The sequence below is a fragment of the Acipenser ruthenus genome, chromosome 25 (assembly GCF_902713425.1).
Source record: "Acipenser ruthenus chromosome 25, fAciRut3.2 maternal haplotype, whole genome shotgun sequence".
NCBI lineage: Eukaryota > Metazoa > Chordata > Actinopteri > Acipenseriformes > Acipenseridae > Acipenser > Acipenser ruthenus.
This window is the reverse complement of record NC_081213.1, coordinates 25409909-25437435: the sequence shown is the minus strand read 5'-3', so window position 1 is coordinate 25437435 and position 27527 is coordinate 25409909. Positions and strand designations below refer to the sequence as shown.

At 38.6% G+C, this 27527-nt stretch overlaps 1 protein-coding gene across 7 annotated transcripts in view; it reads left to right on the top strand.

Moving 5' to 3' along the window:
• The window catches only part of LOC117971357 (IQ motif and SEC7 domain-containing protein 1-like), a 161294-nt gene that overhangs the window by 111218 nt on the left and 22549 nt on the right, over positions 1-27527 (top strand). The window contains exon 1 of one of the 7 annotated variants that reach the window (XM_058999842.1): positions 18401-18877. The exons of the other annotated variants lie outside the window; for them this stretch is intronic. Coding sequence (XP_058855825.1) covers positions 18813-18877 — 65 coding nt within the window. The 5' untranslated portion in view covers positions 18401-18812. Of the gene's footprint in view, positions 1-18400; positions 18878-27527 lie in introns of those variants that run through there. 7 annotated transcript variants of the gene reach the window in all.

The window sequence follows — 27527 nt, the reverse complement described above, 5'->3', positions numbered from 1 at the left end:
TTACAATACTGTAGCTGCTGTAGGAACCACACATCACATTCACATTTAATCAGTTTTAAATATGATGTGCTGAAACACATGCACAGGGTGCATCTCTTTGAAAATCCAGCCATTTTCATTTCAGACTGGGAGCACAAACGAGTTAAATAACCAGACTGCTGAATTTCATTTCTATGCAGGTCTTGTACTAGAAGTGATTTTAGTTCAGCTGGGTATGGTTAACACAGGCTGACTTGGCTTGTTCTGTTTGCATCCAACAGAATGTACTGTTTACTTCTCTAGAGCCTGTTTAATGTTTACTTCTCTAGAGCCAAAATGTGTTTTTTTGTAATTACTGTTGGTTACATATGCAGGGTACAAAGATATGAGCTACTACTGTACAATAATGTTCTTTTTTTGGCAGGAGCCTTTTATATATATATATAAGTGTCTATATCATTACAGTATTCTTGATGTTTTTGAGATGATATCCCTGGATATTCTATTATGGGGTGGCTGATGAAATGTTTCTTATGCGATGCAGTGTGCAACGGTAGGGACTGTCCCTCAGGACCCATTTGAAATGAGATGTGGCATCTCAAGAGGCTTTCTCCCACTGAGGGAAACTCTTTTATTAGTATACGAGTGAACAGTACACTGGGCTTTTTCCAGGATTGACAGAGAGTCATAATGTTGAACAAGAAATAACGTACTGTAGAGGTAACTCCATTATGTGATAAGGGATACTACTTTAAGATATCAGGTATTGATATCTAGGGAACGATAGACAGGATATCATTAGCAGTCAAACACTTTGTTTAAGTAAATGATCTATATTGAAAAGAGCTGAGTTTGCAGATGGTACTAATCAATGCTGACAGCCTTTTCCAGTAAGCTAGGACCATAAAACCGACAACCTGTCCACGTCAGGGTTGGTTAGATAGATGTACAGTGCAGTTGTGGGCTGGGTGGCTATATAATAAGTAACCTGGAGCTATAGCAAACTAATAATTTATAGACAGAGAGCGAAAATGTTGTCTGATTTGGGAAGATGCTGAATACACATACGATTATCCCTATGTGCTGACTGATCACGCACTGATCAGCTGACCCTCTTGATGCAGTCGTGCTACAATATGCATGTTATTTTGTTCTTTTCTTTATTAATATGCCACTGGCAATAATGTAATCATCATGTGTCTGTATAAGACTGTAAGTTAAAACTCTGTCAAGGCATACACCACCTCTTGTGCTGCAATGAGGTCCCTGTTCTGTGTATGCTGTTTGCTATTGAGAATCCCTTTGAGGATGCACTGCATAGATACATGATAGCTGAGTGTCCTGGTTTACAAATCATTGCATTCATTTGTGCTTCATTTGTTGAGTTAATTGCTGGGGTCGAGTTTGGATGAAACTGTATTGATTGAACTCGTTTGGTAAAGGAAAAACAAGCAAAAACCAAATTCAAATTGATATGTCTGCCAAAATCCTAAAAATGTTGTGGTATAAAAAAAAACGTTGTGCTAAATTAGTCATGCGATTTACAGGGTTCTACCTCACATTTCAAGTAAATATTATGATTATCATTATTGTTATTATCATTGGTAACACTTTGCACATTGTGTCACTAATTTCACTGTAATTTGACTGTAATTTCATGTGCAGTAAATACACCGGCACGTGTGTAATTGCAAGCAGCTGCCTAAAGTTGTAATTAAGCCTACAGCAGGTACATTGAATCTAAAGCGGGTGTGTAAGTACTATGTTTTTAGAATGTAATAGGGAGGCGCTGCTCTGTCCATGTAAAGTGGTATTTATTGTATACCCTGGAGATACTGGTATACATCTAATTTTCAAGGCGCCTAGCAACTGTGAATTGACAGCAAATAGCGACGGAGCGTTAAGGGTCTATGAAAAAAGTGATTCAAAGTCAGAACCAAGTTCTCAAGGCAACAGTCCCCAGACTGATCTTCTGAATCATCCTGCTTTGTTAGCCTGCGTATGACAGCTACTGTCAGCAGTTAGCTGTTTAGCGGCTCTTCACGTTTCAAGGCCTGGTTTTATTGCTCTCTAGTAATTTGTGAGAAAGAAATTGCGGTTTTAGCAGCTGAGTGCTTTTATAAATCGTTAAAAATTGCATTCAATACAAAGCTGCAGCTGGAATTGAATATTTAGGACCTCCAGCTAGAAAGTAGGTGATGCAGATCAGGGAAAAGAGACAACAGATCTATGTAATGTATTGTCAGGTTGCTTTGTATTTTAACAGAGAAATGCTAACACATATGTAGCATTCTATATCCGGGACCCACTTACAATGAAAAGGGTTTTAAAATCAGAACATTTTAAAGTACATTTTTCAGCCACTGATTAAATAGCGTATGCTTCTAGATACGAATGAGTGCTTTAATTATTAACCCTTTCTTTTTTGTAACAGATCTCTTGTGTTTTATATAAATGTCTAAGACTAACACGTTTATTTTGTCTGTGCCCCTGGGTGTTTCTGACAATATGCTATAGAAATCGCACAGGATACATATTCATAGGATTCCTAGAACTTTGACTTGACAGATCTGACGTCTTGTGGTTGACACATTCTATTTGATGATGTACATCACCTTGTGACGGTTTGGGCAGTATGCAGAACTTCTCCTTAGTGAGGTCATGAGCTCAAAACTAATGCATGGAATATAGATTTCTATGAGGGTTCTAGAATGTATTTAAGGTATTCATGCAATTAATGTCTATCCAGTTGTTTAAACAATATAACAATCCATATCAAGAATTATTTGTTTAATTTCAATTCTGCTCAGCACAGAAATCGATACTGCACTTTTTTTTAAATTAAATTAAACTATATTAACTGTATTTTGTATTAGTCATTTATTTTCGTTATTACTATATGGGTTTGAGCCTACTGCTAGAGCAAACAGATACACTTTTCATTTGAGTTTATCTGACTGGAATCCTTCACACAAAAAACAATAGATGGCCCTGGGCTGTAACTCTCACAGTAGCCCCTCTTGTTCTGTGTTCGCAGCCAAAGTAAGCTCATTTTAAAAAGTATTTTTCCAGTACATAGCTGTGGAAAAACCTAATTTCCTGCAAAGCAGATTGCCATGAAAGGAACCTATCTGGGCTGAGTGCTGCAGTGTGTGTATTACTGGGTGGCTCTGTCAGGGTGTTTTCTACCAGCACTGATTAGGAATGAATTACAGGGTAAAGGCATAACATGAATACAGTACTGTTTATTTAATTTAAAACTGTAGCAGACAGGCTTCGTTGGCCTAGGATATTTGAAGCATAGACAATGTTATTTTTTTAGAGCATACAGTATGTTATATTCAGTGATTATTTTCTGGTGAATATTTTCAGAACTGGGTTTTACTTTTTACATTGAAAATGCACAGGTTGGATACTCTGTTATAGTCTCTCACCACTGCAGATGTTGGTAATGTATGTGCCTTTAACCGGTCAATGCTGGCATATGGTTAAATCACAAAACTGCAATCCCCATATGTTGCTTAATGAAGAGCTTCGGTAGAGACACAGTAAAATTAGACAGTAAGCTAGTTAGGAACTCAGTGGGATTTCCAGCTCTGTACAGAACTGCATGGTCACTGTAGTTACAGTGAACTGATTATGTTCATAGTGCCCATCTGTTTTCAAAGCTGGAAAAATGAAAATATGATGCATTTCTTATGGCAAAGGAGTTTTTTTTAACTGAAAGGGTGCATGCCCAGATATATCACAAGCAGTTCAGGTATGACTTGTTGAAGTAAAAGCAAATCCTCCCCCCCCCCCCCCCCTACTTTTTAAATATCCAAGGAAAATACTTTTTTTAATGTATTTAGTATGTTTTAACATTAAGCACTAAAAGCAGCAGAGTAATTGAATCACTATTGCAAATCAAATGAAACAATGGCATATCTAAGTGTATACCCATCAAAATACATGTTTCTGGTAAATTCCTACTCTAGTAGCGTGCAAGCCCATGAACAGAAAGGAGGGTGACTGGGGCACAGCTCATTACATTAGTGTTAACATTAGATCATGAGGTTTATTTCAGGGGTGTCCAATCCCAGTCCTGGAGGAACATTCCACCAGGTTTAACAGGTAAAATAATATAATGAATTACTTCAGTCTGGATGGAGGTTTACAGTAATTTCGGTTTGATGATACCATTTAGAACAGGGTTGGAAGAAAGACCAGGAGTGAAAGGGCCAACTGTGGACACCCCTGGTTTATTCCAAGAGGCTGAAGCGAAGGCTGGAAGTTCATTGGGCTTCAGCATCTGAACTAGGAATGGCAGGAGGTGGGGCCTTCCTCAGTGATGAGGTAAATATTTGGCCCGTGGGGAAGGGAGGATAAACACAAATGTGTATGTTGCTCGCGAATCAGCATTGGCAGGCTGTGGATACATCATCAATTCCAGCAATTAAGGGTGGGACCCCTGGAAGAGACTGATGCAGATTCTTGCAAATGAAGGGCTTGTAACCTGTGTTTTAAATGTCTGCACAAACATGGAATTTAGAATGATTGCCCATCTACTACACAGTGTGTGTCTACTATGTTTGTGTCTTTAACTGTACTTTATCCCAAACCAAAACTGAGATTTCACTTAGAAAACACAGAGCCATGCCTTCGTTACTAACAACCACACATGGAATGTGACCGACTTACTCCGTGGCTACAGTTTACACTAAAAACTGCTGTCTTCAAGGCATGTTTATGCATAACATAGGCTCTGTTTATGAGAAACTAACGTGCAAGTCTACTGCACTGTGTCAGTGAAGGAGAGGTCTCTGTTTCTGTACTCGCAGATACATTTTGTTTGAGTGTCAATGTTTTGTAGAACACATTTCTACTGGCATTTTTATTTAACCAATTGTAGTGAAGATGAACATTTATTTGTGTTTTTATGTGGACGTAGAACAAAAGGTTGAACTATGTGTTCTGACCTGCTAAATGATTTTTGTTTCCTAAAACCTTATTTTGTTGCTTAACTAATATATATTATTCAGCAGCTGCTTTTTGGCAGTCCACAGTAAACATTTTTCCGCTGAGTATACATGTACTGTAGTGAGCTATCCAGCTTCTTCCACATTTGATTTGAAATGCTTTGGTATAATGGAAAACCCATTTTTAACAAGGAGTTTTGCTCTGCTTCCAGTCCCAGATTAACAGTTTAGCTTTGTACAACTTGATGTTTTAACATTTAAAAGTAACATACACCCATCACAGTTACTGTTTTTTATTGAATTTCAACTTACCAAGCGTAGGGTTTTTACTACAGAGGGGCAAATGTTCATACAGCCCCTTGATGTAAATTTTGTAATGCATTGAGCCTGAGCAAAAATGTGTAAATGGGTTAGTACGTGCAGTACAGTATGCTGAACGAAATAAAGACCGATTTATATGGTATATGGGGGGTGTAACTTGCTTAAATAGTAGTTTATGTGGGTTTGCTCCATTCCAGCAGGACCCACCTTAAATGTAGTTTGTGTTAGAAACTATACAACATCTGACATTCTGTGCTTCTACTGTACAGCATATAGTATGGATTTTAGACTTGAGATCACAGTTCCGTATTTAAGTGAGTATTTATGAAATACTTTGCGTAACTGTTTTTGTTCACACCAACTAACAAACAAGTCCCACCCTGTTGCATCAGCAAATGCATTTCCTTGGTAACTCTGAGTTTGTTCCTATGTGTTGCCTATGTTTACAGTGTCTGTGTTTCTGTATTTTTGTCATATGCAGCAGTACTGTAATACACTCCAGAGCTGCTAAAGTTTTGAAAAAACTGTAAGGCAGACAACGGGGCAGGATTTCCTTTAACAAAGTGTAAACGCCTGACAATGCAGTTTGTCAAAACATCTGGCTGCTGAAACGCAGTCACCAGATCGGCCAGATATTGTTTTCGAAAGTAAGTTATTATTTTTTTTTTTCCAAGGGGATATTTCAGTCTCTTCTTTTATCAGAGAATATTAGAAACAGAAAACGGTGCTTACAGTAAACTGTGTGGAAGCCTGCCAGGTTGAGTTCTGTGTGTTTCAGAACTGTCTCTACCGTTCTTCAGAGAGAAGGGTTGGATTCCACCAAATGTGAGTTGCTTGAGAATGAAGATTGTGTTTTGTCTGTATAGATGAAAGTCTGTACATCGTGATACAACAGTTTAGACTATAAGATGAGTCTTGGTCTAAGTAGTGAAATCTGATGATTTAGTAGAAGTAAGGCTTTTTCTTTTGTTTTCTGTTACTGGAATTCAATGGCTATGTATGCAAACCCTGCTGTCCCCCCTTTTACAGGAAATAATCTTGGTGAAATATGGGTATTTTTTTAAATGTAAATAAATAGCATTTCAGGAAATTAGTATTAGAAAATATACATCGTAAAGACCCCTGGTTTGTTTATCAAAGTTATTTCTGTGTTTTAACATGTTATTAGCTTGGGATTGCAAATCTAAGTCCTTTTGCATACTAAACATCCACAGCTTTAGAATAACGTCCTTTAAAATACTGATCATCTTTTTCGCATTTGGATAAGTTTGAAGTGTTACTGTATTACATTTTACAACGTCCTTCGTAATGGAAAATGCTTTGTAAACAATATTAGTTTGTGGCTGTAATCTTTCAATGTATTTTCTGGCTGCTCTTATATGTGAGTGCGCAAGATGTTAGAATGTATACTTGTGCAAGGGTCAATGATTATGGTTTTAGGACATGATTATATTGCAAATTTTTGTTTCTAAAATTCATGTTAGGAAAGTTGAATATTTCAGGTCATGTTGCAACAAGGTAGCTAAAAGGTGATTTTACTGTAATGATCTAGACCATGGCAGGTTTAAATAACACCACCTATCCTGCTGGTGCTTTCCTTCAGGGCTGATTTATTGATCATTATATAACATTGCTGAATAGTAAATGCAGTAAATACCGTAAAGCAAAAACATCTGCAATGGGTTTATAGTGGTGGTTCTGTATTCAGATCTATGGCCCTTACTGTATGTACAGTTTTGTGTTCAGTACTTACAGTGATCTGCTGCTTGCTGAAAGCTCAGTCCAATTGGAAACATGTAATTATGATTGCATTCTAATATTGAAATGCCCGAGACTGCATTCCAATTGGGGGTATTTCATGGCTTCTGGCAGAAGCTTCTGCCCCTGTCAGCAATTTCAAGGAATTTCCAAACCGCAGGCTGTAGCTTTGGCTCAGATCCCACATGTAGGGGCTATCAAACAGATTCTCAAAACGAATCTGGGGGATCCGAGTTAATGAACTGTTCAAAAGGCGTGCTGCCTAAAAAGCTTTTCAAGGCTAGCAGCATGTCTTATTGAACTATAATGCTATCCCATAGTCCTTCCATGTTAAAATACATTCAACAAAGCTGGATGTCTAAAGCCACTTGTTTATTTTTAAATATCTTCAGACCTTATTGTATAGCCTGTGTAGTAAACTGTTATTGACTCCTCACATATACAGTATTGAGAAGATGTAATATACAACAGATAGCAGAATCATGCATTTCTATTTGTTGCCTAATATTATGCTAAGCCAAACACACACTTTGTAAACTCGCTGTGCTGTTAGATCCTTTGAAAAACCCACACTTGGCTGTTCCGGTTATGACTGTAATTGAAAACTCAGAACCAAGGTCAGAAGGACGTTTCATGCAGTTCTTCAGTGGCTTCTCTCCATCTCAGAGACACCAGGGTCAGTGTCTCAGCATGCAGTAGGGGAGTTTCAGGACTAAAGGTTATTGCTCAGTTTGGAACACAAGGCTGAAAGACTTTGCTTCAGGCAAGCACATGTACTGCTAGGTAAAGAAGGTGAACCATTTCCATCCCACCAGCCACTGTCAGCATGCAAGCAGCATCGTGGAATCACATGTTGCTTTTTAACAGGTCACAAGTTTCCAGTTTGCTTGGTAGGAATGAAATAATAAATAGACTAACGCTACACATGTAAGGCTTAAACAAAACAAAACAAAAAAACATTCAAGCAAAGGCTTCCAATCTGTGTCATTGCATCTGATTAAGAAATGACATTTTATTTCAATTTAAACAGGGCTTAGAGAGCTGTATTATTTAGACCGTACCGATAATTCCTGTTTATTCAGTTAAACCCTCTTACAGGCGTGAGCTGTCTTCCCCCTGCAGCAAGTCAAGGATTTAAAAATGCGAAGCTTTGCCATTTCTCAAGCGGAACTGTGCTCTTCCTTAAAATTATTCCATTATTCAGTTGATAACAATCTGGAATCAAAAGTAATTAAATACTGGAACAGATGGATGGCCTTTGTCAGTTTGTCCCTGAAATAGACCTTCCCATTACAAAAAAGGTAGGTTATTGTATCAGTTAGAATTACAGTAGAAGGTGCTGTATGCACATGTTTCCAAACACTCGGGCACCTGTCTGTTGTAAAAGTACCCGAACACATCCTGGTTCTCCTGTTCCTATCCGGTTATCAATGAATAACCCGTCAACTGACAGTTGTGCCAGAATTGTTATCATTCAGCCTTTCTCCAGAAGCATTGAGACTAGCAAAGTAGGAAAGCTGAATGGTATGTGTCTTTTATGCATTTAATTTAATATTGCAATATTCGATGTGAGCTTCAAATGACGCAGTTAGATTGTTGTTTTAATGTTGTCTTGTATTAAAATTGAGAACAGATAAACAAACCAAAAAAAAAGAACCCAGATAATACAAACAGGAAATAACCAGGTTCTTTTCCAACTCTTTTTCTTATTGCCTTGTTTGTCTTATGAATTAGAGGGTGTACTCAGAGATCGGTAGCTGTTTAATTTATTGTTCCAAATTCCAGAAGGAAGTGTGTGTTCCTTTTTCAACACATGAGGGTTTCACACGTCAACAGGGTGGATAACAACCAATGTACTTCTCTGTTTTTTGTCTAAGCAGATGGTATGAGGATAAAAAGAGGTTACAAATAAGATGAAGCAAGTTAGACAGGCATCAAATTCAAACAAATCCATGCCAATGAATAGCCTTCTTGTTAATTTATTTTGTCAAAAGTCAAGCCGTGAATAAAAATTTTTTTATTATTATTATTATTATTATTATTATTATTATTTAGTCATTTAGCAGACACTTTTATCCAAAGCGACTTACAGAGACTAGGGGGTCAACTATGTATCACCACTGTGCCCTACATTGTCTTTACAATACATCTTGCTACCATATAGGATGCTGTGTAAATGTGTGTAATTGTATGTAATAATACTGTAGTACACTAGAACTGCTCCTGTTCTTTTAAGTAGAGTCTTGTAACATTGTATTGCGCCCCTTAACTGGTTTGCAGTAGATCAAGCCAGTGTCTTACTCCATCCATCTTGAAAAGCAATTACAGACGAGTGTGACATAAAATTGTGCCAAAAGTGAAAGTAAAATTGATGAATTCGATGTGAATAAAATTACACTGGTCCAAACACTGATTATTAAGTAATGTCTGAGTTTAATAATTTTGTCATTCCTGGCTGTATGAGTTATTAAAATGAAATATGCATAGTCATCTAGCTTGGAGTCATTTTACAAGACAGTAGAACTTAGAATCGGTTCAGCTTTGTTTTTCATAAATAAAAGGTACAGACCTCCTCCTTTTAATCTGAATCAATCTTTTGGATAAGAAGTGAAGTCTCTGTCAGTTGAAAGGGATTGAAAATACAGGACTACCATACATTATTTATAAAGTAGATTGGTGAACAGCTGTCACCTCGGCTACAACAGAAAGAATAATTACCAGCTATGATAATTCCGGTTTGGACACCCAGATTTTAAAAGCTGACAGTCCCCTGAACAGTTAGTATTACACATCCCTGCTGCGTTATCTTGTTCACCTATTTTGTTAAGACAAACGACGCATTAACAAATGTGAACTATGGATAGCCAGATCAATTCTAATTTTGCATTAAATAGCCAGTTTAAGGCATTTACTTTTCATGAAGCCGTTGAAAAAGAAAACAAGTCAATAAGTGCATTACTTTGGAAATTATGAATTGAATAAACAAGTGTTAATTTGGTAGGAGTAGACAATTTTTCTCATGCTGCAGGAGTGTTTAACCCCTCATCAACACCAATTCAGCACAACCTTAACAGATGCCTCCCAGCAGCAGATACTTTTGATTTATTTTAACAGAGTGATTTAGGGTGTCTGTTTGTACACGTGTTACGTGAGTTTACGAACACCGTAGCCACAAAGCACAGTCTACCTTACCTAGACATAATAAACGTGAGTTGTGCAGTTTAACATCGTTTTATGGTGTCTGAATTTTCATTTATCAAAGGTGCCAAATATACAAAATGACAGCCAAGTAAAAGGCTGCCTTTGTAAATACTGCCAACACAAACAGCGGTTTTAAACCATGCAGACGGCTATGCTGGGAGGTGCCCAGCTGTGCTCAATGGCCTCAGTGTTTCCATCTTTAAACTCCAGTGCCAAAGACTTGCTGTGGGACGTGGAGGGCGGCTGTGAGGTTGCACACAGGGACAGACAGACTTCTTGTGCTGGTGCAGAACTCACCAGAAAGAAAGGGTGCCATGCGATTGGTTGGCAGTCAGGAGGAATGCATCACAAGCTGATGCGTGGGTTGATGCCCCCTGTCACTTTAGGAATTCTATTGCATTGTCAAAGTGACCACAGTTTGTCCTCTGCTTCACTCTAAACTGAAAAGAGAATGTGATCTCCGTGCTCCTGCTTTTTCCATTGATACACAGAACACTTTCTGTTTCTTTACGCTTGAAAGCAGGTACTGTATCTTTGCCATTGGAATCCGTACTCTAAAGGGGGCTGTACAGCTTTAAAAGAGATTGTGCTTACTCTGCAAATGCAGCTCATAGAAACAAGGGGGTCATAAGGTCGTATTGGCTGTCTGCTTCACTAGTTAAGTTCATCAAAAGAGCCACCCTGAGCATTGGCGTCTCCTTACTCTGTTGCAGCATCTTAATAGTTATGTAATAAAAAGAATCTCCATGTGAAGCAACACCACCTCGTAAAATGTATAGCAAGGTTTTGAGTTTTCTTTACTTGCTAAAAGGGGCTTTTTAATTTCAATCTTAGCCCTAACATTGAGTCAGTGCAGGCAGGGAAATAAAGACTCCTGTTGCATAGCAGTGTCACCCATTCCAGGTTTTAATATGTGCTTGATTAGCCCCAGTGTATCGGTAGCATGCACAGGTTTGTATTATTAGACTCATAGTAAAACCAGGAATGGATCTGCTATGCAATGGGAGTCTCATTTCCATTTCTGCAGTGCATTAAATCCAACAGTGAATCTATCACATCTGCAACTGCATTTTAAATACAATTCAGTTGTGAAATCTTTTGGCTTGGGGTGCATGAGTTCTATGCACGGTATCATGAGAAATGGCTCATGATCCTTGTGTTAGACTAAAGCAGAAGAGACTATGAATTAGTATTGATGCATGTGTTTGCCACGTGGTATAGATAGATAGATAGCTTTGCTCTCTGACAGCTCAAGGGGACTTGGTTGAGTCACATGGAAGTTGCTCTGATCTATTGACATCTCATTTTATGAGCCCGCTGTGGTAAGGGCAGAATTATGCTCTTATTTTGTGACTGCTTACCAGATCTGATTCACCTGATATACTGCCTGAGTGTAGACTCTTTCGTGTTTTAATTTTAATCCCAGATTGCTTTCATACATTTGGATTGGATTACTGTAGGCAGTAATCATATTATACAGTAAGGCAGGAAAATATTGATACAGAATTCGCAAGCGAATCTTAATAGAAGCTGTGAGCACAGCCCATGATTTATATTTATAATTGCAATCTAATACATCAAAAGTACTTGCTGAAAAAGAAATACTCAAACTCTTTTGGAGCAACGTGAACTACAAGAGGCCCTTTGGCACTTGTCACTTTTGCCTTTTTTTAGGTGGAAAGTCAATTAATTAAAAACAAATCAAACTATACTTTTAATTTGTAACACAAGTTTTCTTTTAATTGTCAGGGTTGTTTTTTGTGAGGCTGACCTTTGTATTTTAATCTAGACTGCAGCGAACCGAATCCTCTTGTTCATTACCAAAGAGAAAACGGAAGACCAGAATTTTGTCAGTTTCCTGGCTGAATGTTGTGATGTGATATAACTGCAATGCAGTGTTTAATCAAGAGATGGCACTGTTCACCTGTAGCTGTTGGCCACAGCCTACCTGACAGCTATTTATATCCCAGTGAAAGCAATTAACAGCTTAGCTGGGTTAGCTGTGCATTTGTGTACTCTATATAATCCACAGTTACCAGTAACGCCTTTGATTCTAAAATAAGACTGCTCTAGCTTTGTATGAAAATGATAAAAAGCAGGGTTTGGTAACCCTGCTTTTTGCTGCTTTTGTTTCAATCGTTCCAGTACAGTTAAGCTATCAGCCCTTTGCTTTATTGCCTTCTTTTATGAACTACATCCTGCATGGTTCCGTTATTTATAGCTCTGGTTTGGATGCCTTTCGTCATCACTGGATGTTTGACACTTCAAGTATGCCTCTCGAAATCCAGTCCGACTTCCATATTTCATTGTGAGGTAGCTGTGGGTCACCCTGGCAATGAAAAAGCCACCCAGTCCTCCTGTTTGCATATGCAGAACTTTTGCAAAGACTGGTGGAATAAAAATGCCCTCTTTCTCTCTCTTGAATGGAACGAAGCAGGCTAACTAAAGGAGATTTCAGACCATACCCCAGCTGTTAGTTATTGTTGACAATTACACCACACTGTGGAAACCCTACAGTATGTTTGACACTTAACTTAATTTGTGGGCTGAGTAGAGGCTTTTCATAGTTTGAATTGGACACAATATAATATTACTAACAAAAGAGCCATCTGCAAATGCCCAAAGGTTTCCAGCACAGTACTTATTTTTAAGTGCTTGATATTTAATCAGTTTGTAATGACCATTATGAATTAATCTCGTTGTTGTTTATGTAATGTACTGACTTCAGAAGAAAACCTTATTCATATTGTTCTTTCTAAGCAAGTAAGCAGGCTCAAGAGTACAAATAAAATTGTGATGACTTTTTTTTTTCCTGCAAAATCTTTCTGTTATTCTTGTAGTTTTTTTTATTATTATTATTATTATTATTATATAAACCTAAATGCTTTGTGATATCAGAGAATAACACGACTTTCAAAAGGTGAACACCAAGGATTTAAGTACCGTGTACAGAGCTGTAAAATACACAGAGAACAAAACATAGCATTGTCGTCAATTGTATACTTTCTTTTTTGCTTGTATTTATAGCTTTTACTAGATGGGTCTATTGATGCACTGCTGTACTATGTTCAGACTGCCGTCAGCGCTGTAGATTAGATTGGTGCTGGGAGGGAGCTTGGAAATTTGCTACTGAAAGAATGTGCTCTTTGCTTAACATTGAAAGGTGAGTAGTGACTGCAGACGAAGCAAAAAAAAAAGAAAATGCGAGCTCTTGCCACGTTTGAAAGTGCACAGACTTAAAACAGTCATCCGTGATGTTGAGGTGTGACACAGCATTGTAGTCCTGTGTTTTCATCCCAGTAAAACGATTACTAGTAATGCCATGCGTCCGCATTGGGACTTTGATCGTTTTAAATTTGGGCTGTGCTTAGAGCAAATACTTTCCATGTCAGGGTAAGTAAAATGCATTCCAGCACAGACACTTTCTATTTTATTAAAAATGGGATTGATTTGAAGAAAAGCCTTTATCTCTGGTCATGCAGTGTTAGGTTCTTTTACATCCCTCCTCCCCTCATGTAGCTCAACAACCCTCTCTGTGGTCAGTGATGCTGGATTTACACACACACACACGCGCGCACACACGCACGCACGTACACACACACACACACACACACACACACACACACACACACACACACTGACTGCATGCCTCTTCTAATAACCATCCAGCAGCACGCTCGCTGGTGAAGGATCAGCATTAATCTTCTGTTTTTCACTCTTCCCATAAGGACAGCCAGACCCCAGTAAAACTCATCAGTGGCTTCTGATTTGCATGATTGAGATCTGGAAACTGGGTAGCTTGGCTCTCCCGATGACTGTCATAGCCAGGATTTTAACTCCTGACCGTCTGCTACAGTGTCAGAACCCACGCCAGTGCTAAATCTTGCTTGTCGTCATGTATAAAAAATGCAGAAATTCATTTAGTAAGCTGATTTTGACAGCCTAGTCTTCTAATAACCATCCAGCCTAGTCTTAAATACACATTCAGGTTTTTTATTGATTTAACCCGCTCCATGACAGATTCCAATAAAACGATTAATCTTCAAATTTACTGTATATTGAGTAAATTGTTGAATTTGTTGATAATTCGTCGTTAAGAACTGTGAAAAGAAGCAAAAACATGGTGTAGAAATGAGTCTGCCGAAATTGAATCTTAAGGGAAGTTACATAGAAGGCTTAAGTACTGTACACACTGCAGCTACTTATTAATACAACACTAGCCACTTACTGTGCACCCTAGGGGTCTGCTAATACTACTACACTGAAGTGATTCATGTCAATTACAAGGCAGGCTTTCCATTTAGAAGTATAGGGTAAAGGTAGGAAGTTATAATTCTTTATAATTAGGATTGGCAACCTGGCAAGTTTTTCCAGTGCGCACACTTTGCTGAAAGTAGAATAAATGCTGTGTACAGCATACTCTGTATAATTATTGAATAGAGTTCTGATGTGTCTGTTTGCTTTGTGGTGCTGATTCCCTAGATGCTGAATGTGTTTAACCAGAGGACTACGGTCCTATTGAAATTGTTGTGGTGAAACGTGACAAACACTTAGCCAGTCTGCTCCACACACTCTGCCTCACACTCCCATCGGCACCACCTTACCTGCTAGGTGAACCATCAGTGGTGGAATTGGGAGCGTGACCCATTGCTTATTCTTCAGCATGTGCAATGTCCTGTTGTTTCAATGGCAGAGAAAGAACAGAACATCCCATCAAAGGTTGGACAGGCACAAGGTCTTTGCAGGCTAATTCTATTTTTTTTAATGAAATAATAATACGAACAGTAATCTTTACCTCAAGTGCACATATCTAATAGTTTGCAGCTTTAGCTGGTAATAGTGGACATTGCTGTCTTGTACTGTACACATGTGCATATGTATCTGAATTGCAATTGCCTTATGTCATGTCCTCAGTATGATAATTGCTTCCATATATCTGGTTTATTTTCCATTTTAGGCATTCTGTGCTGCAAGCTCTGGTATGATTACTTTCCACAGTGCTGATATAGCTTTGGAATATTTGATGACACCAGCTTGCTTATATATTAGTAAAGATTCCAGAAGATACATCTCAATACAAGGAGACCAGGTGGCAGAGTGTGTGTGAATTAGCAGACCTTATTGTGGTCTAAAGATGTCAGCCATTCAACATGGATTCCAATCCAGACATGATCTGGTGATTTTACAGGACAGCACATTTAGAGTATACTTGCTGCTTTTAGGTCATTCATCACTCAGGAGTGGGCTGTCTTTGGTATCTTGTGCCAGAATGTCCTCAAACCTTTTTTTTTTTTTTTTTATAACCTATTCAGCACTTTATCCCTTACAGAAGACCATTAGTGTCCATTACTTTTAAAAGTGATCCTAAATCAGATGAGTGTCGTGACCCTAACCTGGTTCATGAAACGTCGCTGCACTTAACCATGGTGGCTCGTTGTAGTCTGTGGCCATGCAGTGGAGTGTGTTGATGTAGCTCCCCGCCCCCAACAGAGTTTCCAGGATTTATGTCATTTCCTCAGAGACGGAATGCAATGCTGAAGACTGGATTTGTCGCAGTTGGAGTGGCAGCTGTGACATACACAAGGATTAAGTGAGCGAGAGTTCAGAGGGCTAGGAGAAATGGGGTCTGCTAAACTTTCTGTTCAATCACCGTCTCAGCATCTCTCACATACACTCGACAGGCATACAGTCTTAACTCTCAGGGCCACTGATAAAATGTAGTCATTTATTTAAACTCTTTTCTACCATAAAATGTTACTAGATTTCCATACTGGTATTTAGTAATAATTCATATTTTTTATTGAGTTTACTTATAAATCATTCATTCTAACTGCTTGCAAAAATTGAGCATGCAATATAAATAGTATATTCTGGGGTCTAATTGTTCATAATCAAACTCTCAATAATATACATGTCCAGTAGTATGTCCTGGATTCGGTTTTCATATCCGATTTATATTGTTGATTACACAGAAGTGATATATCTAAGATATTCTCCTTTGCTTTGGTGTTCAGCATACAAAATCCTCTCTTTGCCTCGCAAGATATAAGCATTAGCGGTATTAAAAGATTTGAAACCATCAGTTATATGCTCTGTCAGCTTTGTTACAAGGGTTATAAGTCAGTATGACATGCCTGGTTATTAATGGGCTCTTTTTTGTGCCTTGCAGCATTGAGATTTATTTCATGCTGGATCATTCTTTTAGACCTTTTTTAAAAGAAATAATAATAATAATAATAATAAGATAGTCCATGACTTGCAATGGCTGGTTGCTGAAACCAGAACACAAACACATTTCTTATAATGAGCTTTAATACATTTGTGTGCTGTTGCACTTTACAAGCTTTATAGAGCAAGTGAGAACAGAGAGGCAATAACTGTAACTAGGCAATTGTTCAGCAATAGCCTAGCAATATCCCTAGGATATTATTGCTCCCATTTTTTCCCAGTTGAGATGGTGGTGTTTTGGAGATGTTCTGTACTAATTTCCACAAATTACAATGAAATCTTAACTGAGGTCCTCAAACCAGGTTCCTGAGGTGAAAGACACTGTGCCCTTCAGACTAAACTGAGCTCCCTTGACTTAACCACAGCATGACAGGTGTGCAAAGATACGCATGCCATTTTGAATAGGGAGCTATTTTTTGTTGTAGCCAAGAGCAAAGGGGTGAAGCAACAGGGGCCAAAACCTATTATTAAAATTCATTACGAGTTCCATCAGCAGACATTTGCTGCTGATTGGTGTCCCGTAAACTTGCACACCATATGGGATTAATTTCCTTTCTTTTTTTTATGTCTGTGCTAATTATTGAAAAATGCCACCGTTAGCTGGGTGATTTAGCTAGACCCACTGTCGTTCCACAATTTAATTTCGCCTTCACCCATAACTACAGCCCCTGGAGAGGGTCGGGGACCCTCCCTTTACGATATGATCTCAGACATTGATGGCCAACGCCCGATCTTATGATTGATTGTTAATGAGTCACTTATCTGTACCTCTCCACCCTCTCGTTTTGAGGAAATGGAAAGAACGTTTCATTTATTCCTGAGGAACGGAAACACATGATGAGATTTTATTTAGTCTCCCCTTTTTCTTCAAACTAAGCAAATGTCTGCATGCTTACAGTATATTTACCCTCTCCGGACACAAAATCAGTGACTCCCTGCATCCTGGTATTATAGAGGTGGTCATGATACAGTGTTTCACCTTCAGTGAGAAGATTGGCTCAGCTTCTGATAAAACATTGGATCTCAGCTGACCTTAACTTAAACAGTGATCCACGTTCACTGTAATAGCAGGCTTCTGTGCATTGAGTATACCCAGAAATACTAACTTTAAGAAGCCACTGAATTGGATGGCTCCTCTCTGTAACATTTCTGACTATGTGTATTATGTATTCTTGCTTTCATTTAGACGTTTACTGCTGTAGATGCATTACTGAGTACTTAAGGAGACAGAATCGATGTTCAAGAATGTCGACCCCTTTTTGGAAACGGTAGTGAATTCCTCTCAACAAAGTAATCCTCCCTTGCCCCTAATTTTTTACAGGTCACAGAGTCCAGAATCCTTATTCATCATATTCTACAATGTAGAGACCTGCCATGGTCTCAAATCTCGCTTTTAAACAGGCCATTCTTTCACAATAAAAGAAGAGATCAGAAGTCACAGTGGGATTGTAAAAGGGGTCTGAATTGTGGGAATTTCTAACTTAAATGTCCTCAGCCACTAGACAATTTTTCCTACTGCATCGTATTAAAAACAAGAAATTAAATATATCATATCTGTATTAGAAGGAATTAATCATGTGCAGCTTATTAGAGCAGCAAAATAAAAGAACTGTGGTTCTATAAGCAGCAAGTCCACACAAAAAAAACAAATGTGACTTTAACTGACAAACAAACATTTGGTTCTGCCACGAAAGCAGTGGCTGTAGCCCATGCCCACTTTCCAGTCTGAAACACGTCCAGGGAGGATGTGAGACAAGAAAAAAAAGAGCTCTCAGGTTTCCAGTGCAGGACTGCAGGAGGTTATGGTGTCAGTGTAGCTCAGCAGCTGAAATGTAGCAAAGGCGGCCCTTCACTCGCATTTATGTGTCTATGAATAGAGCTCCCTCCCTCCATCACATGGAAAATACTCCCAGTTGCATTCCTGCCAGACCTGATGATGGTCTGCCTCTTCTCTGATGCTATCTTGCCTCTCCAGTGACCGCTTCCCTGCTACCCCTGCTCCCCCTGCTCCCAGAGGAGAAGAAAGCCTTTTTAACAAATCTGCACGCTTAATTAGACCCACTAGCCCCTCCCAAGCAGGGTGATTTGTATTCCCATCGTCACACTGTTAGCGTGGTACTGGAGGAATTTCCTTCCCTCTTTCCTCCAGCCCCACACCTCCCTTTGCTTGCTTCAGCCTGGAGAAGGGTGTTGGATACAGAAGCTGCAGTCTGCGCTTCATACTAGGGCTTGTTGCCGGATGGAGAATTTGCTGCGCCGATGCTATTAAACTGTCACAATATCGCTCTGTCATCAAAAAGGATCCCAAGCCAGAGGGCAGGGCTATGGTAACATTTTGGGCACCCCCTTCTGTGAGTGCTTTCCAACATGTGGTGTTTGCACTGTAACTCAGAGAAGACCCAGTCTTTACTGGAACTGGAGCTCGACAGCTGGTAAGCGACTGCGACTTGCTATTTCTGTAATGGCTGTGTGAGTGTGAGAGAGAGTCCTGTCGGGGAGAAGTGTTTTATTGAATTTCAAAGGAGCCGATTAGCGGGTTTGCTTGGAAATCAGAGTAATTGTCTCTTCCTTTACCAATGTTACCTATGTTTCTTTTTTCTTGTGACTGCATCACTTTTGAAAGCGTGTTCAGTTCCTGTTGTTGGCTGCATGAAGTCCTACATTTTTCAGTCATTTATGGCTCCTGAGCTGTATCCAACTATCAAACACCCTTATTAGAGCTGGCCGTACTAAAATCATAGCAAAGTGTAATAAAGTCTTGTGAAACCAAAAGAGGTACAGTATTGTAAAGCATATTAAAAACGTGTCTATGGTAATTGCACAGCATAACCATGGGAAAAGCAAGGGAAAACTGCAAAGTTACGGTACAAATCTATCATGGTAAACTTTTCTAAGGGCATTAACATGCATTTCTAGAATAACTTGTTGTTTGTTGATACCACAAGGAGACATTCCTTGGAAATAAATCGTCCTGTGCAGTTTGATAATAGCATTGAGAGTCAAGCAATTGCTACTTGAGGTTGTATTTCTTGTTTGGTATTTAATTTGTCTAATGGATTATTATTTTCCTTTTTTTTCACGTTTCACGTCATTGGCGTGCATTTCAGCTATTGCAGTGTTTGAATGACAAAGAACAAGGTATACAGAAGTATAGTACTAAGGGCGGTGCTGGATACATTTTCAGTAAATCTGTGAAAAGAATTCATTAATTATGTTTTGCTGATCAGCTGTATCAACGTAATGCCATCTTACTGGCGACATGACAATTCCACTCCAAATCAAAATTTCTGGAAACAAATGAATTGTAGGAAGACATCAGCCCAGAGTTTTAAAATAGTAAAACCTATCCTCATGTCATTGGAATGTTCTGTTATGACTCACTGGTGGCTTTTAAAATAGTTTATCACTCAATATTACACAATAGTCATTGTCTAGATGTGCTTTTCGCAGGCTGGAACACCTGAGACATGCAGTACTGTACGGACTGCTGTCACAGTGCGGTCTCCTTGGCGTTTGGGTTTCTGCATTTTAAACAGCTGGCAGATGTCATATGATTTACTTTATCAGTCAGTTGATGGCAGGTGACTGTGGCCAATATGTTTATGATTGCACACGTAACAGTCAGTATGGAAGCTGTTGTTGATCTTGTCTGCTTTGCGCCGTGGTGTCCAGTGGTTGGGTTGGGGTATGTAGAAGGACCGTGGGGAGCAGCATTGTTTCACAATCACAGGAAAAGCCGCAGTAATTAAGGCAGAAGTGAAACCCAGAAAAGCTTTAATAATGAAAGTGCTTTACTTATTCCATGAATGGTTTATTTATGATGACCAGGCTTTCAAATGGCCATTTTTTACAATGGTAGTTTTTCATTCAGTGTTGTCCATAGTCTAGACATGCAACATTAGTGGCATTGCCCAATCCCAGCTGTGTAAACCAGTAAATTGAGCTTAAGAAACTCCCGTCAGAGATATAAAAATGAACAAAAAAAACAAAAAAAAAACAACAATTGTAGTATTTTTTAACATTCTAGTGTGGAGGATGTATCAAAAATAAAAATCAGGTCTGTGACATGTCATATGTAAAAGACAATCGTCTGTAAGGTATTGGAAAGAAAACTGTTTGCTTAATGAATGTAATAGTCTATAAAGCGAGATGTGACTTGAGCACAAAATAACTGTCCTCCTTGTATGAGATGAGTCCTTGTCTGTCCTGTCCTCCACTAATGCACTCTCTGTCTTGAGTCCCGTGACAGGTTTATTAAAACTGCTTGATGTAGATTGCAAGGCAGCAGCAAAGCAGTTGGTACATACTGTAGCAGAAACATGTCATTGACGCCTGGCTTGGAGAGAAAATGGCTTACTTTGAAAGGATGGCTTTTTTATTACTACTAAGCACTGCGATTGGCATTCTCACACAGTTGATTAAAAACAGGGCTATGAGAAGGCTTACGCTGGTTATGTAATGTTTGGTTGAATGCATAATAATCTTGTGTTGGTGTTGCCTGTGTCTGCTTGCACAGTGCCAGCTAAGCTATGTGTTCCAATCTGGTCATAACTAAGTAGCTGGGTGACCGATTACATGCTGTTTGTAGGATGTTCAGCCAGAAGGGCCAATTTCAGTACTTTATTTGAGTACACTGCACAGGCTAAATATTTGTTATTTCCTATTACAAATGCCCCGTTGTCTCCCACTGCAGAAAACACCATGCATAATGGGTAAACAGGGAATATCTGCAGCAACTTCATTTTGCGGATGTCTCGCTATGGACAAATGTAAAGCAACCGATATTTGCGCATGTAAACTATACACTGTAAATAAACTGAATTGAGTAATTATGCTAGTTTTGCAGATATTTTTTCACAGATTTTTAATAAAAGTGAAATGAATGAATGTTTCTCGCAAGCAAACATTTAATGTTTTACAGTACAAGACTACATTTGATATGCAAACATAAAATGGACAGCAGAGCCATACTGAATCATCTTATAAAATGCTAGTTGGCACTTTGTGGTTTCCTGTTAAAGTTTGACTATAATGCCTTCCTTATCATGATTGTAGACTTGATTGTAGATTGCAGACTGATGTAAAAGTGTATGTGTGCTGTATGAATAGAATTTATGTGTAAGAGTCCAATGTTAAATACTCTCAGCCTGAATTAGTTTATTTTAATCGACATGGACCCACAAAACGAAAAAAGAAAATCTAATGCATATACTGTGTGTATATATATATATATAAATAACGTCTTCCTGGTATATGTAACACTTTCAAGTTCCCAGTACTGATAATGTACCACACTGTAGAAAATGCTTTTAAGATGAGTCAGTCGGTTCCTAACTCAGTAATTATGGGCTGTTTGATGTTTTCCTTTCTTCTGTCTCAACTCAAAAGTGAAAGAAAAACATCAAGATAACACATGTTAATCAGCTTGAAAAGTTAGAAGCTTGCAGTGAGATTTTACTGACTCACAGGAACATTGGAGAGCTGTACAGCCTCTGTCTGTGCCTGCAGCCAATTCACAGGTTTACTTCACAACTTTCCTGATTTTTAACATTTTTTTTTCCTCAGGCTTGGAATTTTTTTATTTCACAAGCACGTGAACAAACTTGTCAGTTTTATCCCCGGCACATTTGTCGGAAACTCAGGGGAAACAAGGGTCTGAGCCTTTACTGTAATTAATGGTTTCATCAGCTTGACCTGACAAAGCACAAAAAACAACTACTTGGGTAGATTGACTTTTTTAGGGAAGAGTGGGATTGCAGTTTTGATCTCACGCTTCATAAGAGAAACAGGACAGTGCATAGGTTTTTTTTTAACCAATTCAGTGCAAACAAGCCAGTTTTTTTTATTATTATTTTTCATCGACAAGGTGACATTCAGGACTTTTCAAATTAGGGAGGAAAACGGAAGGAAAATGACTAAGCACTCTACATTTTAAAAAAAGAAAAGATATATAATAAAACACTTTACACATCAACCCACTATTACATAGAGTCTGTGCAGGCTCGGAAATGTAGCCTCCACAGATAACTCCCTCTGGCTCTGCAATATGAACATGAACAGCTACTGGTTATAAGGAGGGGCCTCTTTCCTTGCATTGATATTGAGCGGAAGTGTTACTTTTCAGGGAATCCTTTCAAACTTTGTGGAATGGGATACAGGTCCTTGAAAATGCAGCTTCTTGTTATTCAAGGACTCCCCAATGACAGGGATTCACAGACACACTTGGAGACCATTCTTTTTTTTTTTTTTTTTTGCCTTGTTCAGATTATCAGCTTTGGTACCAGTAAACAGCACTGTAGCATAGCCTGAAAGTATTGAATTACCCCTTAATACAAAGCTTCCAGGGAGGTAATGGGATCATGTTCCATTTATTATTTTTAAACAAAGGGCAATACCAGTGAAAGGTTGTGTAATTTACAAAGGTGAAGCAATCAAATTCCACAGTGGTGTGTAGAATATCTGCAGTTCCATATGGAACAATGTAAACTATCAAGTTCAGACAAGATGTTGTGTGTGTAAAGTAAATAACATCAAGAAATGGGAAATAATACCTTTTTGGCTCACAGAATGAGGTAGTGGCCAGCAGGTTTTGGTAACACTTTACATTAAACATCTCTAATTACTGTGTATATACATAGTAGTCACTTAGTAAATACATGTGTACTTACACATAATTACAATGGTATTATCCATAGTTACAATGTACTTAATGTATACATCTTTTTGCATGATATATGTAAGTTCACAATTGTATCAGACAAGGGTTAAGGATAGGGTTGGGGTTATATCATACAAAAAGGTTTACACATTAAGTGCACACTTGCTTACCAAACTGAATTTTACATCTAAAACCTAAACATGTCCCAAACTTCATGCAGGATGATACTATCACTGGTGATATACTGATGCTATTCATTTTTTTTGCACGGGGTACCGGTACAGTACATGAATATTTGGACATGCTGTTCAGTTAAATTGGGAAGCATTCCTCCGTTCGTTCCATTAAGCAGTTTTGTAATTTCCCATTGTGTGTATCAGTGCAGTAAAATCATATGAGCCAGCAAATGAAATCCATGAGTAGTACTGGGGGAGGCACATGCTGTGCTTCCTGCAGTGAGAACAAAGTGGACTGCAGAGTACAGCGTGACATCTCGTGTCACCTCCGTCTCTGATTGGTCTCTGAGAACAGCTGAAGAGGCAGGGGTGCGGAGGGGGAGAGACAGAGGCTGGGCCAGTATGAAGGGGATAAGGGGGTCTCACAGATCAGCCCCTCTTACAGCTGCTGAAAACACACTGTGTGTGTGTGTGTTAATCACATGGAAGACACAAGGCACTGTTGGCGACTTGAGTACTACAGTATTCTACCCCATACCCTTCCCAACATGTGTTCCATTTTACCCCACTCAGTCGCTTTGTGTACTAAATGTCTTGGAGTCTCCAGAATAGAAAATCATTTTAAATTGTAGTGTAGTTGTAACTGTGAATGTTATCAGTTTAATGCAGAAGGGCTTGATGGTGACGATCCTGGTACAGTACAGCATTCCATGTCAATCGCTAAACTGTAGAAAATAACCACAAAAACAGACACTGTTTTATGTCTTCTTTGAGATTTGTTTTCCCCAGTTCATAAGCGGCAGTTTTATTGTCCCCACTTTCATAGTAAGATGGTTTTGCCTGTGGTTTTAAACCAGTGATTTATGTCGAGGAAATGGCATGGTAAATCTTTTAATTTTCAAATTGAAAAAAAAAAAAAAAAAAAAAAAGCTCCACCACTGCATTGAAGCAACCACTAGAGTGCGTTCCAAAGGATATAAAGTGTATTTCTGCTTCACCAGTTCAGCGTAGACTCTCTGGAGTCTCCCTTGCAATTTTTGGTCAGACATTCACAACCACACAGTCGGTATTCAAATGGATTCTGCCTATAGGAACAAATAGGAGGTTTTGTGTTATGCAGCTTGACAACACGGCCACCTGATACAGGCATTAACAGCAGCAGAATGTGAGTGTTTCTCTTAAATGCTGAAAAAGCTTGGAATCAAATTATATATTTGATATTGTATTAATTTCTGGTTATTTTTAAGTTTCACATCTTGAGCCTTCCCCCGCACACTGGTTGCCTTGGAAAATAGAAAAGATCAATATATTATGATTTTTTTATTTATTTATTTTTGCTGGCAGAGAAAAATCACAATTATTCAATTAATAATTAATATTATTCAATTCATATTCAAACAATAACCTACCAGGATAAGCCACAGCTGGATATTTTCAGAGTGTTTCACAGTGACAGGAATCTACCTGGATTGCTCCAGACTCTTATTTTGAGGGTAAATCCGGGATAACCAGGTGATTGAGTCCACAGCTGTGGAATATCCGTGCGGGGTAGTTTAAAACTAAATATTAATATTTTATATTTGCACGGCAGGAAAAAATTCTGTATTGCTATGATCAAATCAACCCCTTAACCAGCTTCAATGTAGTGTGTCTGTTATAACAATCTAAATAGTGTCGCTCTCACTGCAGATAGGATTTGAAAGGTCCATTACAGCTTTTCAAAGCAAATGGTAGAATAGTTGAATCTCAAGTGGGTTTATGTACAGTACGTCCCAGTCGATTTCGGTTAGAGGTGTTGCAACGTGATTAAACATGTCACTTATCCTGAATGTGTGTGTAAGCAGCGTTGAAGGCTGTTACCCTGCAGAGAATAGAACTGATTTACCAATATGCAGAACAGACAAGGAGCAGACATTCTAAACAGTTGTTTACTCCATATCCTCAGGAGCGCATTTTTATTATCTGAAAGAAAAAACAAACGTTATTTGTCTATTTCGAAAGTGGAATTGTTATCTCAGTACTGTGTTGTTGCGTTGAAATGCAATAGAGCACTGAGCTTTTGTCTTGTACTCAGTGTTATCTGCGGAAAAATGCCTTCCTCGTGAACGATGTCAGATCATCAAAACCTCCTGTTTCTTTTGTGCATCACTTGTTGTGCTTTTGCTCCACATTGCCCCCTAGTGAATGAAGCTCCAGACAGACATTCAGCTTTTAAGCTGAGGGCATTTGCAGGAATCAGGTGGCTTTATTTTCGGCAAGCCGTCAACATGTTGGCAACACTAAGCTCTGAACTCGAAAAGACGCTTTGATTCGGAAGATTTGAGAGAACTGAATATGTTTCATAAACAACAAGCTTTAAAATCATTTAAATCACTGCCAATGTCATTAGGGTGTTTCCTGATGAACCAGATGTGCAAGATAATTTCGATTAAAGATTGACAACATTTTGACGTGTAAAACCTTTTAATATACAGTAAATAAATCTTTGCGCTCACACATCAACTACATCTGATTAACAATGACATTTTTACAGACAGAAAAAAGCTGACAAGTGTTTAACACTAGGCCTAGTATAAAGAGAGACGTAAGTTACAGTATAACTGAACACTTTGCATCGCACATATATTTTACAGACCGAAAATAAATCAATAAAAAAGAAAGTGGTGTGTGAACACATTACCATACGATCTGGCAAATAAGATGACCAGATAGAAAATGTTGATTATTATTATTTATTCTTAGCAGACGCCCTTATCCAGGGCGACTTACAATTGTTACAAGATATCACATTATACATTATTTCACATACAATTACCCATTTATACAGTTTTTTTTTTTTTTTTACTGGAGTAATCTAGGTAAAGTACCTTGCTCAAGGGTACAACAGCAGTGTCCCCCACTGGGGATTGAACCCACAACCCTCCAGTTAAGAGTCCAGAGCCCTAACCACTACTCCACACTGCTGCCCTACATGATTCATGTAGTCAGCCTCCCTTTTTTATGTTATGGTCAGCAAATCTGGGTTTGGACTTGGGTCTGAATTATTAGAACTTAAATTCAGCTTGTATTGACCAACTTGAACTGGATTGAAACATATCTATTGCCTTTGAGGATGTGAAGGATGTTGACTATCAACTGTACACTACTACTGTACAGGTGGTCAAGTTGAATTACAGCTAACTAGATACAGAAGGAATTTATGCTATGGATAAGATCAGCATTGCCTACTGTAGCTACACGCAATGTGAAAGAAAAAAATTACTCAAATCTGTCCTTGCTTAATCAATAATGGTTTGCTGTTGTAACAGGGCCAAGGCAGAGCGCCAGCTGGCGACGGTGCGCCCTGCAACCGAGCGTCTTAACCACAAAGCAAAAGAGCCAGGCTGCTCTGCATTCGTGGTTTTAGAGCTTTTAACCTGATCTCACGGACAGGGGACAGGACAGGCAGTGCATCACACAACACTCTGCACTAAGTTATAGGGAAAATATTCTACTTTGAATCTGTATGGTTATGTTTCCTGGCATGTGTAACGAGAATGAACTGCTGACAACAATCCTAATGGTCACCTTAAATAAGAATACGTGTCATTTGTTTACTTCGCATGTGAGAGTTTCATTCTACAGACTTTGGATTCTATAAACTGTTATCATAGGAATCCCGAAGCTCTGTAAATTATGACTTGTTCTGTACTTTGAACTGCTTCAGAAACTTCTTAAAACAAGTACAACTTGGTGTGGAATGGACATTAAAATGCTGGCAAGCAAATACAGAGTTATCTATTTGAAGCAATGAGTTTGAACACTTCAGGGAATTCGAGAAACCAATTTACAATTTATTAGAATTTATATTGCTGAGTTTCAAGGTAGGCATATTTATATTAATACTTTATAAATTCTTGAGCACTGTATAATCAGCAGCTGCATCAGAATCTGCTCAGAACAGAAACAAATCAGGTCGAGCAAGAATGATAATTTTGATCCCAAATGCAATATAAAATAAATATTTGATGTGTGTGGGGGGGGGGGGGGGGGGGAGAGAGTCATTTAACTCTTTACTATCAAGCTATCAAGCTATCACAAGCATATAATATTGGGAATCTTATTTCCAAGCTACTTTTTCATGTGATGTATTTGAGGACAAGGATAATAAAGGATTGTCCCACCTCACCAAGCAAAAGCTGTTTGTGTTTCATTTTTACTGCTGGTAATAGGATTTTGACGCTGGCAAAAGGAAAGCGCTCCTTAGGT